The 14,310-nt window shown below is 41.5% G+C and overlaps 2 protein-coding genes across 3 annotated transcripts in view; one reads left to right on the top strand and one right to left on the bottom strand.

Annotated features, from left to right (window-relative positions):
- The window catches only part of LOC118421606 (gamma-aminobutyric acid type B receptor subunit 1-like), a 36,878-nt gene extending 33,660 nt beyond the window's left edge, over positions 1-3,218 (bottom strand). For both annotated transcript variants that reach the window (XM_035828961.1, XM_035828960.1), the window contains exon 1: positions 2,948-3,218. In XM_035828961.1, the coding sequence (XP_035684854.1) occupies positions 2,948-3,190 (243 nt within the window). In that variant the 5' untranslated portion in view covers positions 3,191-3,218. The remainder of the gene's footprint in view (positions 1-2,947) is intronic.
- A 7,371-nt stretch (positions 3,219-10,589) lies between these two features.
- Positions 10,590-12,993, top strand: LOC118421684 (snaclec 7-like). The gene is made up of 5 exons (XM_035829136.1): positions 10,590-10,752; positions 11,088-11,208; positions 11,520-11,567; positions 12,054-12,178; positions 12,479-12,993. The coding sequence occupies exons 1-5, from the start codon at positions 10,596-10,598 to the stop codon at positions 12,583-12,585; spliced, it is 558 nt and encodes a 185-aa protein (XP_035685029.1). The 5' UTR covers positions 10,590-10,595; the 3' UTR covers positions 12,586-12,993.
- Positions 12,994-14,310: the final 1,317 nt, after the last annotated feature.

Raw genomic sequence — 14,310 nt, 5'->3', positions numbered from 1 at the left:
GAGAGTATCAACCGCCTCCTTTACATTATTCCTGTAGTGTGGTGATCATAGTGAGCTGTGAACACGTCATCACATGTTTTCGACAAGACTAACTTCTTGATTTGATGAAGTTTTCTAATGAACGCGCAGCATACATCGTATGGGTATATAGCCAAAAACATATTCATGCCATTTTGCTGACTCTGGAATCCATCAATCATTTGAATATGAAGCCTTCTTGATTTAATTAAGTTTTAAAATGAACTCTCAGCATACATGTTATGCGTATATAGTCAAAACATATTTATCCCATTTTGCTGATTATGGAATTATCATTGATTAATGATTGATGATTTCAGATGGCTCATGTTAAGGCATCGCAACTGTTAAGATTTGAAGTACATCTAATTAATGGTGATAAGTCAGAGCACATGGTTGGATGGGTCTCGGTCTTGCATAATAGTCTAGCAAAGTCAGGGTTCACTGCACAACAGTCGTATCAGGTGCAATGTATGGCAAATAACGTGGGTTATCAACAACTGTAAACTATCATCATTTTGGTAATTTATAAGAAACAAGCTACCGTCGTTATGATAACTCTTCCATTTTTCAAAGTTCAAGTCAGATTTGTCTTCAAACCGTAAAATATTTATCGTCTTGTATGAGTGACAAAACGTTACCTGTAACGCAGACACATTCAAGACTCGACTATGTTATTGAACATAATGAGCAGTGTGGGGTTGGCACATGTTGTAAAATCGCAGCTGTGACTCTCGATTACGATTTCTATAGTGGTTGTCAGCACATGAAGGCTTCGGCAGGAGACGGCGCACGATCGAAATAACTGCTTACCTCACCAAAAGCTAGAAACATTCAATAAACCCTTCATCTTACTAGGATTTGTTAGCCTATCCATCAAACCTTGTCAGATCTGCTTTGCGTAGAAGGGGGATGGGAGGGACGGTATGCATGTCAAAACCACACCAGTGTCGAAAGTGTACAATTCTAAGCTTATATTAGTTCCTGGTTTGCAGGCAGCTTAGCTAGGAATACGAACGGGAAAGATTCAACACAACGGTGTGTTAGCATGATCTGGGGCTAAATCAAGCCGCCGTCTATCTATGGTTGTGAAATGTCTATGGTGGTACAATGTCCCTTGCACTCTATACAAGTATAAATCATAGCACCCAACTTCCCAGACCCAGATATTAGTTATTCAACAAAATATTTAAGGAAACTGCTGACTCTTATATTGATGACTGGATATTTTGCTGCTGCAATCGAACACCGTATCAAAGGAAATGCATGGTCTTTTTACATTCGTTCTCAATAGTGTGCTACACACCAATAAGCTAATTTTCCATTCATGCTTCTGTGCCAGAATATATCTTCCCACTCAAATGACGTTATTGACCAGACTTAAGCATGCTTTATATCCAGCCACGAGTTTGCTCTGAAAAGCACCATATAAGTATATACTAAGTGTGAATGACACTGATAGAATCCTTGATATAGGACTGTTTTATGAAGAAAAGGACGATTGTTTTAAACGTCATCCTTCATTCATACTATCGCAATATATCATTCCTGAAATAATCCTGAGTTAGATAATTCCAGTGGGTAGACTGCCGAAGTGGTATTACAGTAATAAGACTCCAGTAAGGCACGTGATAAATCACTGGAGGTGATGATAACCCAAGGCTTTGAAAGATCAACCTTCGCGTCCTCTATGTTATCAGACTATTCGTTCAGTCTCTACAAACGTTTAGACTGCCTACTGGAGTGAAGTAGATGTATGGGTAGTCCTTGAAAATCCACCGAGCAGAGTTTTTAGATAAGAATCACGCCACTTACAGCCATTCATGTTTCCCGCTCTGAAGGCGTGCACAAGGTCATTCCCCCTCACGCAATGCCCTTTGGAGATGATTGGGCGTTTTGCCGTTAAAATTGCAATCGAACACGGTATCACAGGACAATGGCCTTTCCATGTTACCTCTTACGCGATTTCGTGACTGAAAATGCGCCCATTAATCCAATGCTGCCATGCTTAAATCGTTCTGGCAAGGGAAAATTTGATGTCAGCTTTGCAGGTTTCTGCTACAGTGCTTATACGAGGGTCTCGCGCAATGAATGTGTATGAGAATATGAGTGACATCACTACCCATGTCTCTATACATTCCAACTACCTCACGCTGCCGAAGATAGCAACCTACAGTTAATAAGATTAACTCAGATATACACTTTTCTTGATCAATGTATGCATCAACCTCACGTATAAGTGAAAACGTCTTCCATGTCAAAAAGGGCCAAACTATGGCGGACCATCTACCTGTACCTGAAGCAAGACTTGCACATTCAAGTTTGACATGAGTAAAAAGTCGTCCTTTCTGGCTAAAAATTGATAAAATATGGTGTCTGGATGCGAATTGTCAGTTTATGATTCTGTGCTCGATCATGTTGTTTTCAAGTCCCGAGGCCGACTCGCATTACGCACCGTTGGCGATGTGTTTAATATTTCATGACTGGAACAGGTGATGTTTCACCTGTGCATCACTACGCCGTCCGGGAAAACGGAACTGTGTCCATGTCTCCGCTCCATCATCATGTCTGCTTATGACACACGCCTAATTCATAACATTTACGGGGCTATAATTCGCACTGCAACACAATCCTGGATTAAACTTTATCTACGGCAATGATTTTCGTGGTCACAATTCTTCTAGTGAAATGAAAATGGTTAGAGAAAATGTAAACATTGGATAAGGTAGTAACCATTCCCTATCAAAAGACCTGGTTTACAAACAAAAATTAGAAAAATCTAAAAATTTGGAAATACTGTACTTGGTAACTTTGCGATCGATAAGTTAAGCTACGCCGTAAAATCTACCAGTGACCTCATTCCATCCACCCGTGAATCGACAACATGGCAATGGTGAGGAATGGTGTATGGAAATCAGGACCCGCTCACCTCACTGTCGTTGTGAATCATGTTGAGGTGGTACCCTGGGAGTATATCCTCCCGGTAGTTGACGTCCTGTAGGGCCATGAGCGCCGCGGGGAGGCAGGCCTGCCCGCCGGACCACCCCCCGCCCGTCATGGGGAAGATGCCGCCGATGTACAGCTGTGTCTTCTCGGGCTTGCCTGCGCTGGCCCCCGGCAACAGTCCTCTCACGAACGCTAACCAGATCAGCACCATGGACAGCGACACCATCTTGGTGGTCAGCTATATTAAAAAAATAAGCTATCTGAAAGCAACAATTTGCTGGAACTAAAGAAACGTAAAGTAAAACAGTCTTATATCACTAGCTGTAGGCCCGATAAACAATCTACTTCTCATGACGGCGGTGTAAAGTCCTGTGAATACCGATCGCCGCGGAGCGCCCGTAGTTTCTGCAGGTTTCATGTGCACTCCCCCAGAACTGGTGACGTCACGATGTCGTCACATCGGGCTGGAACTGGAGATGCCTAACATACATAAAAGATATGGCCCTGTAGGCTCTTCCTTTATCAGCGGGTTTGTTTACAAATAGGTCAAAGATAAATTTAACCTCCCAAATGCCTTGTGAAATTTTTGATTAGCACCTGACTATCACTTCATCAGATTTCGGCTCGGCAATCTGAATGATTCCACATGTAGCCGCAAACGTGGGTTGTAATTGTCACGGGAGCTAATCACCAAGTCAGTCTGATTGTTCCCGCATGGTCTCGGCCTAAATGAGCTAAATGCAGTTAAGGATTACAGGTGGGATAATTGGTCCATGGGGACTCCTAAGACACGAAGCAGTGTTGACGCCTTTCATGCTCACGACATGTGGCAAAAGAGTAATCTTGAACTGCGAGATTATTTCGTAAGAAATCTCAGCCAGTTCATCAATATGTAAATCTCCAACATGACTTAAAACATAGATTTTTCCAAACAGGTCTTTATGTTGCTAGACTGATGAAAAGAGAGGGTGATAACAAGGGGGCGTTCCTTCATTTCAACGCAACACTTGCCTAACAACAAAATGGCGGATGCAAAGCCACGTTAGAGTGAAGAGTTGCGCCTCCGCCTGAAGGGGACAAACCAGTCAACGGTGAAATGGGGGTGCCTCCTGAGCCATTCTATCCGGGGGAGCGTGTAAATCTCTGTCTCTGGCATAATGGCGGCGCGGCTATGCCTGTTGTAAATCAGAAACCGTCTGACAGTTACCCTCAGTTTCCTGACGCTAAACTCATCTATACACATAAGCCGTTCTCACGAATGTGTTGCAATGTCACCTACAAAATGGACAGAGCGTTGGTGACTTTGTCTTCCCATGTATTTTGAGTGATGGTCAAACGTTTCATTGTTAAGCTCTTTACTGTTTATGTTTTCACGGGCTTTTGTCATAATAAGTTGGTCCTTGAAACGAAAGTGCTGTGTACTATTTTGTTATTGCATTCCGTATTGATGAGGTATTCTAAATGTGTCCTGATCCCTTTGAAATGTAAATGATTACACCCTTAATGTTTGAATTCATGAAACAGTATTAGGAGTTTTTTTTTGCCTCAAACCCGTTCTGATCGATGTTCCAAAATATTACGCACAATGTTTCTTAAGTTGTTTAATAAGTTGCTTGTCTGTCTTCTCTTCACAAAAAACAACAACGTTAACAAACAAAAAAACAGCAACAAACAAACAAAAAAGCCACGATTGTATATAGGTAATAAGACTTATTTGTGAAGGTCTGGTGCGAGTTCATTTTAGAAAATATTTGAACTATAAGAGTAATCTAAGGTCACATTATTTTCTTGCCTTTCATCATATACAGTGCATCGTATCGCATGTAAGGGCTATGGCTATCCTAATGGATTTCGTGTCAAATCAACATAAATTGTTTTCAAAACGGGGTTACGTTATGAAATATTAAAAGAAACATTAAACTGTATTTGAATGGAAAAATAAGCCATATTATTAAACGGACAGGTTGTTGGCAAAATTCGGTGGAAAAAAATCATGAAAATCCCATTTATTTACTGGCAATAACTGTCATTTTGACCGGTTTGTCCGGGGACATAATTTACTTCTAGCGCCACATAGCGACCGTTAGATGAAAAGCGTAGCATAGCAATGTCAATTCTGTTAATAACGCAGCTAATTATAGACATTATGCCGTTGGAAGCCGATGTGTAGCAGTCAATGAACTGTCAATATATTGTGGCACAAATTGACAAAGAACACACGAATCTTGGACATGTGCATTAAATCTCGTGATGGTTGCATTTCCATACATGATGATAGGTGGCGTGGCTTAACCATGGGTAAGTGGCAGAAATACAGACCGCCACCATGGCGACATGGGAAAGAATTGGTGCGGTGGGGATGCCTGCTTGATTTAATTGTCTGTCACTTCTATACTTATGAACCAGCGTTTATTATCGGTGCCCCAGAAAAATACGATTCCCAAGTTCTTGGAAGTTGGACGCGTAATCCAAAAGGGACGGCTTAATCGACACATCAGAAGTACGGAGATTTTGAAATGGCCACCTGTTTGTCTACTGAGAGTTACCAAAAGATGATCTGAAACAACTGTGTCCATTATTTGTACAATTATATCGATTTGTACAAAATATATAACGTTAATGTATACTTATTGCACCTGTTCGCTATTCTTTAGTCAAACAACGCTGTTTATCTACGCCGTCGCCATTCAAAAAACGACAAGACTACATAAAAACAGCTTGGGAGTCAGGATGTTCATGTATTTGTGATCTCAGGGAATTCTGTCCGAGTGCATTTGTTGATAACTAAAGTAGTGTAAACATGAATACCAGCAACGCAATTGGGGGCCCTGCATGGGCGTTGTTAATGTGGTATCTCACTGCACTTGTGTCAAGCTTACGTCCCTGCGGGGTTCGTTCACTGCGTCGTTGTTTTGTTATTTTATCCGATTTTTTAAAAAAAATTGGATATTGCGTCATGCGTATAAGTATGACTTAGAAGACGACAAAAAGTAAGAAAATTAGTTCTTTATCTTTGAATTACCTCTGTATCTTTCGAACCTCGAAATGACGCGAGCGTGACGCAAGTGCAGTGAGATACCACCCATACTGTGCTACATGGGCATCCTTGATGAAAGAAAGTTTAACTTAGTAAACAAGTCATTTGGTGTCACGTCACTCATTTCTGGTTGTAATTACACAGTTGATTGCTACTTTTATTGTGATGAGACAGCGCATTTTTCTGTGGTGTAAAGGTAACGTCGTGGTCTTGTATGTGGTTTGGAGGGGAGGGGCTCAATCAGCTGACTCTACGTTTTACCCCTACAAAATTGCGCGTGCTACCAACCGATCACAAAATTTGAAATGGCCCAACATAGGGTAGTGGCTGAGTAAAGGCCTCACCACAACTTTCGAACAATTTGAGACATTCGTACATATATGGTACAATACTCAGACATCTTGTTACTGAAAACCTGTCTTAGATCCTTGTCGACGAAATGTTCTGCACAGGCAGTTTAAGGCCTGTGACACCTGTAGATTCTCAGTCGAGCAGTTATATGGCCATAACTTTTGATGTAACCATCTGTTTTCAACAATTTTTGGCCAGTTAACGTAATTCACCCATATTCAAAATATGATGACAAGAAAATTGTGGATCCTCAATATTTTGGGTTTAAAAAACCATTTTTTGGTAAAAAATAGGGATGCTATTAAAATGGGTCTGTGCCCACTATGGAATGATTGTCTAACTGAGTCATATTTTCTGGAGTAATAGATTATATCTCTGTGATATCTAATATGCCTGGGGATCTTGCCGCTATACCTAGGTAAGGCTCAATTTTGGGGCAAAAACAGAATTTTTCGACAATTTTTTGGTATTTTTCGTACAAATATCTATACAGCCACGGAAATCAAAGATATTGCAAGAAGACCCACTTGATTTCTGAAGGTCTAAGGCTTAATGAACCTAAATCTGCCCAAAACTCGTAATAAAACTGGTGCCCTGATGTGGGCAGGGGCCGACGAAACACTACTTACCCTACAAGAACTGCGCCCAAGTAAGACATGTTTGACTGTACGTAACATAAACCGATGGTAAAATATGAATGTTTTATGTCTGTATCTGTTAAATCGCTGTTGTATCAATGCGAAATTTCGCAAGCAGTTAGCCTTATAAGGCATCAGTCAACTGCCATACTATTATTTTGGGCTAGAAATATCGATTTATAGCATTATTTTGCTGTTTACTTGAAGTATGAGCGCCTCGCTATTTTCCCGCCACTCCACACCCCGGGAGGTCGGAACCCATGTTCGGACTGTACCACTTGCAGCTCTCGCGGGGGTGCCCTTTTGTTAACCGCTTCTAGTTATGTCGATATTTGATAAATACTAGATCAATATCTTTAACACTCAATATTAATATGTCTTAAAAAGTAGTTAGTGTAACCCATACATCGTAAGTTCCTGTTTTCGCAATGTAACATTAGATACTGACATTGGACCGTTCTAAAAACGCTCCGGCCCGGCGGGGTTACCTAAGGTGACGCAGTGGTTCGAATTTCATGTTCGACCAAAATTGTCACAGGCCTTAAAGTGCCCGTGTGTCACATCCTGCTCTAGAATCCACGACATTCAAACTGTGCGATGAAAGTAGCCACTCGTCGTAACAGCATCATTTGAAGACGTTGGAGGCGTTGATGGCTTTCGAACTGTCGTTGACGTCATAGTGCATCAGATATGGTGATTAAAGTGTTACAAGTCATTTCTTTCATTCGATATTGAATGCGCATCCTTAGAACGCGACAACAAGAAGTCAATGACCCCGAGAAGTCAATGACCCCGAGAAGTCAATGACCCCGAGAAGTATATGACACCAAGAAGTCATGGATTGAAAAAAAAACCTTTACAGCTTAAAGATATTCCGCGGAACTGCATGGTCAGTACCTAGATTTGAAACAGTAAGATGGAAAAATGTGTCCCTTGCTACGGTTCGATCTTCGGTTGATCTGTCATTTATACCTACTCGTTTCTGCAGTCTAATTCCTTAATACTCTGCCAGACGGGAAGGAGGGGGTTGGGGCACATTTTGTTGGTGAATTACAACAAATCATTATGACTTTGTCGATCGTCACAGTTTGTGGGTGCCATCATTGACCTTGCGACTCGTCTCTTCGTCAATGAAATCTTGAATTTACCACTTTTTAAATCTATATATAGAGGGTGTGGTTCAACTCTGACAGCTGTAAGTTTTCCACCGTTGGTTGTTAAACCGCTCTCAAATCATTAGGGGACCTCCAGCTCAAATATTCGATCTTCGAACTTGCTTTCAAACTTTATATAGTAACTGTACATACATACATGTCTGGTAAATTTCCCAATGCTGTCTTGCTGTAAACATTTTGCTGTCATAAGACAACTCCTGTATGCCATTAGTATCATCCATGGAATGTCAGGGCACTTGGGTTGAAAACTTTGTGTGGTCTTGACTTAAAGCACCCTTAGACGTGTGGTCAGTTTGTGCTCTGCCGTTGTCTTGTTTTGTTGATTGAGTTGAAAGATCACCACGGAGGGGATTAAGTGTCACTGCAATTTCTGACTATGACTCTCTTCCATGACAACTCGGTAAGATTCAAAAGATTGCCGCAAAATTAGATTAGGGGTTAATTTCACGTGGGGCAATTTAATTAGGACTCGCATTCTTTTAATTAGTTGACCTGCCAAGCTGGAGTGACATTCAACACATTCTAAAGTAGACCAACCGCATGGGTTATGGTCTATTGTCTATTGTCTATTGTCAGAAGAAACCAGGAGGATGGTTAGCTTTGCATAATGCAGCTTGGTAAATTTCAGTTGAAGCATTGCAGCAGCTGATATGACCTCAGAATCACAAACGTATCATCTTCATATGAGCAAAAGAACCCAAAAGAAGTGTAAAGTTTCGTGTGAATTCTTCATCCTGTGCTCTCCGGCATCAGCAGTGATAAGTAACAGGTAGGTCTCGAGCCTTACAATGTTAACCATTAATCCACATCAGAATGAGCTGGAAGTATTGCGTTACTGGTTTTAATTCAGTGTTCAAGGCCAGGCCAAATAGGTCAACCCAAGCTTGGTGTACGCTTCTGGTAAAATAGATGAAGCGAAGTGACACGAAGTCCACACGAAGTTGTAAGCCATGTGGGCAACAAAGACAGCTGGTCTGGTGTTTGTCGTGTTGGTTGTGACGAGGGAAGCCATGATGGCCCCTGCGCCTGCCAAGATGGAACCCGATAGGTCCTTCATATTGCTGGAAGGTTTGTGTTTGTATATATTATACGCCATTCACTCTCTACTGAAACGTTGTAGCGTTAGATCAGCTTTGTAAATAACACTCGGCTTTTTGCGACATGTGCGCCGGATTTTGAGCGAACACCCCTTCCGTTCGTTTCTTAGCCCGTCTTTACCATTACGTCATTTTTTTACGCTAAAGATGTTCCCAGAAACGGACTCGTAACGGTCATTTGGTGGGTTTACGTTATTAGAAGACATTACATACAGGAATACTACAAATGAGGATATCCATTTTTCAATACGCTTATGGGCAAAAGTAGATGTGCTTGAGGGAGATGACACGCACCTGTTTCTTTTTGATAACCAATTTGTGTTCATCAAAACAAACTGAAACTATACTCAGGACCAAGGCCGAGCTACCATTTTAGAACAAAGTTAGTGTGTTGCAATTGTCAAATTTCCTCTCTCAAATTTTAGAATCTTCACTTACTTTGTGTCCCCAACAGGCAAGGTAAAACGCATTGAGGAGAAGTTCTCAAAGCAGTACCAAACAGTGGAGGATCTGAAGAGCAGCATGACAAAGCTCAAAGACACTCTGACTAAGTCCGTCGCTTCTGTGTTTGACGAAGGTAAGCCTCAATAAACAAATCGCCGTTTATGACACTTAAGCTTGTGCTTTGCATGTTTTTGTTTCCGACCTGTTCAACTTGCACGTCAATGAACGCCAGTCATCCAAGTACCACAATAATGATAGAAAATAACACAAGCATCTGGATAAACTCTTCAAGAGTCGCACGTGTTTAAATTGCACGTCAATGAACGTCAGGCATCCAGGTGCCAGATTCGTGATGAAAAATAAACCAAGCATATGGATAAACTCTTCAAGAGTCACGCGTTTCAGACAGCACTCGTCATGTTTCAGTCACTGATGAAAGATAGTAAGGACGATATCTGAAACATCTGAATCTTTAACTTAAAGGTTTTGCCCAGTTGCTTTCTTTTATTATGTAGTGACTGGCTTGTATTGCATTATCTACATATTTTATGACGACTGTAATACAAGGAAGTATAGGCTTTCATCATACCTGAAAGACATACAAACGGATATATACTGGAACGTTTAGACGTTTTTTTTACAATTACAGGATATCTGTAGAGGTCTTTGTAGTTTTAATAGACGACAATGTTAACTATATATGTTTGATTGGTCGATAGCGATGATATGTGGGTAAAGCTCTGTAGTAATAATGTAATAAAAATGTTTTCGAGTGTTTCTGACACTCATGTGCAATGTGTCTTTATGCAGAACCTGCAATTCAATTCAATTTCATATTATTAATTCTTCCGTACACTGTCACACAGCAAAATATGACCACTTGGCGGCCATGATGAAGCAAAACAGCAACGCCATCCATAACATGACCGACACCATCAAAGCTCTAGTGGCAGGACAGAGCAAGCCCAAAGTTCAAACAACATCCCCGCCCAGACAAGGACCAATGCAACCTCAGCCAGTTCCGGCGTCCAACGGCAATAATGAAGGTATTTTTTTGGGGGGGGGGGGGGGGGTGTTTACGAATACTTTGTGGGTACCGAGAGCTCTCTTTTGCGAAATGGATGCATCATTGAAGTATTAGTGCAAAGAAGAAGGGTTATTCAAAATGAATACACTATGAATTGAAATGTGCCATAACCAATGAATTAATGAAAGGAAGATGCTTATTTTTCTGAACGGTATTGTGTTTATTCTGTTTAGTATCAGCTTTTCTTTTCTTTGTGTGTAAAGGCATTTTAGTCATATTGGACTTCCTGGTACTGGTAAGACATTGATACGTGCACACGATTACATGCAGTTTGCTGGTATGTTGTTTGTTCAGAATGCCTGATGCAGCACTGTTTCAAAGTCCACGAGGCCCGTCTGAATCGCGAACAGGCGGAGCAAACTTGCCAGGCGGATGGAGGCCATCTTGTAATGGCAAAAAGCGCATACTTATATGAGTAAGATCTCAGTGTAATGATTCATTTTGTTTCTACTGTCAACGACTTTAGAATAATGCTCTATGATGCAAAATGCCCAACATAGCAATGAAGATACTTTATATTTATTTATTTATTTGCAAATTCATGCTCGTAGGCTAATTGCAAGTTGTACAATATATGCTTAATGCATCGGGGGTGACAGGAACAGAATATCATTCGCTAGAATACGCGTTTGACGTCAGCTCAAGTTTCCTAAGTATGCAACACACTCACCGATAGGCTGTCAATGACATTGAGCCATGAACATACGTTCTTTACTCCACTTTCAGCTTTGTTGTTCGCATGAAGAACCAAGTATCCCGAGACGACCAGTTCTGGTAAGTCGGATTTCTTCCAGTCGAAAAGCGTATGAAATGACACCCCAGTATCGGGTGTTTGAAGTTACTTGACTATGATGGTAGCATTGTCTGCCATGTTGGATTTGAATTTGTTCATATCATTCCATTGATTTGGATATGGCTGTCTATAATTGCTAGTTACATCATACACATGACGTACCTGTGCTATCGAAATTCTGGAGGTTTTATTTTGCAAATAGCAGCAATTGAAGACAGCTATTCAAAGAAAATAAATCAAAAGCAAAACAACAACAACTGAGGAGTAACATAAGATCCGTTACTGCATTCATCACGTCGGTAAGTCACTAGACGATTAAGTTCACTGTACCACCAAGTGTTTTATGTTACTAATGTTTCGGTAACATTCATTCATTCATTTGAAACATTTGCTAGTTAAAAGCAAGCAATTGGTAGTGTGTAAAGACCACTCTTACTAACCTCCATCCGTTTATATGGTATTTTCAGGTTTGGCGCCAAGTTCACGGATGACAGGGTCTGGCTGTATCCGGATGGAACTCCTGTTGTGGATGCCGTGCCCTGGGCTCAAAACGAACCGAACGACCACAACAATTACAAGTGCTCACACATCGGTAGGCAGTTCCAATGTAGTTCTTCCACATGTTATGGGTTCGTCCAGCACTTAAGCGTTCGATAAAAAATTATGATTACCCGTTATCCTTTTTTGGAGTTATCCTCTTTCAAATTCTGAAACAAATTAATTTGCCTCTGCAGTTCAGAAAAAGGCGCCAGGGGCCCAAACCTACCCACAAAATATCACGTGTGTAGTGCAATGATGTACGACCAGGAGATGTTAATATGTTCTTTAAGGAAAAACAAGGTTTCTGTAGCCGTACTGATGTGCAATGTTTATTTTATTTCTTTATCCACAGTGTTTGGCAACAAGAATGATCCTGGGCGGAAGGATCTGGTGGCCGATGCACACTGCTCTTATAGACTCAGCTTCATCTGCGAAAGGACTACAGCAGATGGGAAGTGATGAAGTGCAAGCACCCAAGTGTTGCACCCTTGGTACAAGGTTAAAACGGTCGGCACAATGATTTCGGAAACGTGAATGTCATCAAGCATTTCTTCAATGTTGATACTCTATCATTTGTGCCCAAGTATGTATATGAGTTGGAAAGTCTACCCTTGAAAAAAAGTCATGATCCTACTATGCGATTGGCTCACAAAAGTTCTGGAATGTCTCTGCCAATAGTGGACGTGGACATGAGGGTTCTGATCGTTTTTTATGACTCATCAACGAAATCAGTCATGGTGCTTGTTACACAAAAACATTCATTATACCCCCTTTCCACTAGGACGGCGCTCTCGCTGCGCTCTCTCTGCGACCTAAACTTTGACACAGGGCTCAACGAATTGTATAGAAAAGAAGGAATATTTTTACACTTTGTGTGTTTTGTTGTCTCCTCTGTCACACACGCACGCACATTTGTATGATATTCCCAGTGTGAGAGCAAAGGATACACATATGTTGTTTAGGTCACAGTGAGTCAGGGCAGCGCGATCGCCGTCTAGTCGAACAAACGAGGTAGAGTAATTAGAGTAAATATAAGCATTTGATTTTATCATTTTGTCATGCTGACTTCTTTCAATAAATGAAAACCTGCATTGCGGATTTCTGTTAGCATCGTTATTGCGTTTGAGATCTTTAAATGTTCCCTCATGCATCTATACTTTACATTTACCTTGCACAAGCTAGAGAGCAAATGATCCTTTTGAAATCAAAGAAAGGCGAAAACACCAGTTAAGTCTCCACAAAAGCTAAGGGCACAACGCGCCGTACGTGCACTTTGTCCGTACTTTTTTTTTGTGGAGGCCATGCCGCCACGTATTTCTGAAAACGTTCAGGCTGTACAAGGCAGGCGCGTCGCCCGTACTGGCACGTACGGGAGGCGAATCTGCAGCCCGATGGCACACAAAGTTTTGCCTGCACGTAAAGTTCTACGGCGTGTCTGCGTGCTCCAAAATCCATCAGATTCCCTACGAGTTCGTACGGAGGCGGTACTTACCACTTACGGATCCCAAAAGATTGCCCACGTTTTGGCACGTAGACAGCACGTATTTGCAAGTACGGCGGGTTGCCCTTAGCTAAAGTGACACAATTTTAAAGACAGTTGACTGAAGAAAAAAAGAATCAGCAATAAAGACAAATATATATATAATGGCAAAAAGGTACGGGCAGTTTTTAACCACCTCTCTCCTCTTATATGGTACTTTCATTGAAAGTGGCAGGGAAAATCGTATTGTTGTTTTGTCAATATTATCATTGGATAGACTGACTAACATCTCCTAGCAACCCGGGACTGTATGGCGAGGAGTTTAGAATAGATCGGGCTAATCAGCAGTGGCCGGTGTGGCCGTTATACGGCGCGAACTCTAGTGACCTCAAGATGAGAGTAACTGCCCCAAGGTGCCCCTTCTAGGGACTGTAGCCTCTGACCGCTGACACCCGTAAGGACCCCTAGTTAGTTTTTGAATAAGTTTGATGGGTTCTTTAACGTGCTTGAGGTGTGGCTCTCCTCAAACACGGGACCTCCATCTAACGTCCTATCACAGGGACAGTCCTAACGGAAACTGATTGCTATCTTTACGAGGAATTCAAAGTTTATGTAATCTAAAAGTGCTTTGACCAAAGGCACGAGGTCGGTGGCTTATCAATTGATACCAGGCCAGGACCACTGGGTTCTGGGCCCAAACCCCT

Source organism: Branchiostoma floridae, chromosome 8, assembly GCF_000003815.2.
Source record: "Branchiostoma floridae strain S238N-H82 chromosome 8, Bfl_VNyyK, whole genome shotgun sequence".
Lineage (NCBI taxonomy): Eukaryota > Metazoa > Chordata > Leptocardii > Amphioxiformes > Branchiostomatidae > Branchiostoma > Branchiostoma floridae.
This window is presented reverse-complemented; position numbering and strand designations above follow the sequence as displayed.

What these genes read in the sequence shown, in the direction of transcription:
- LOC118421684 (XM_035829136.1), top strand. Translation starts at nt 10,596, where the DNA reads ATGATGAAGCAAAACAGCAACGCCATCCATAACATGACCGACACCATC. An exon ending in AAAAGCGCATACTTATATGA is followed by an intron (nt 11,209 to 11,519) that starts GTAAGATCTCAG and finishes CTCCACTTTCAG; the next exon opens with CTTTGTTGTTCGCATGAAGA. An exon ending in TCCCGAGACGACCAGTTCTG is followed by an intron (nt 11,568 to 12,053) that starts GTAAGTCGGATT and finishes TGGTATTTTCAG; the next exon opens with GTTTGGCGCCAAGTTCACGG.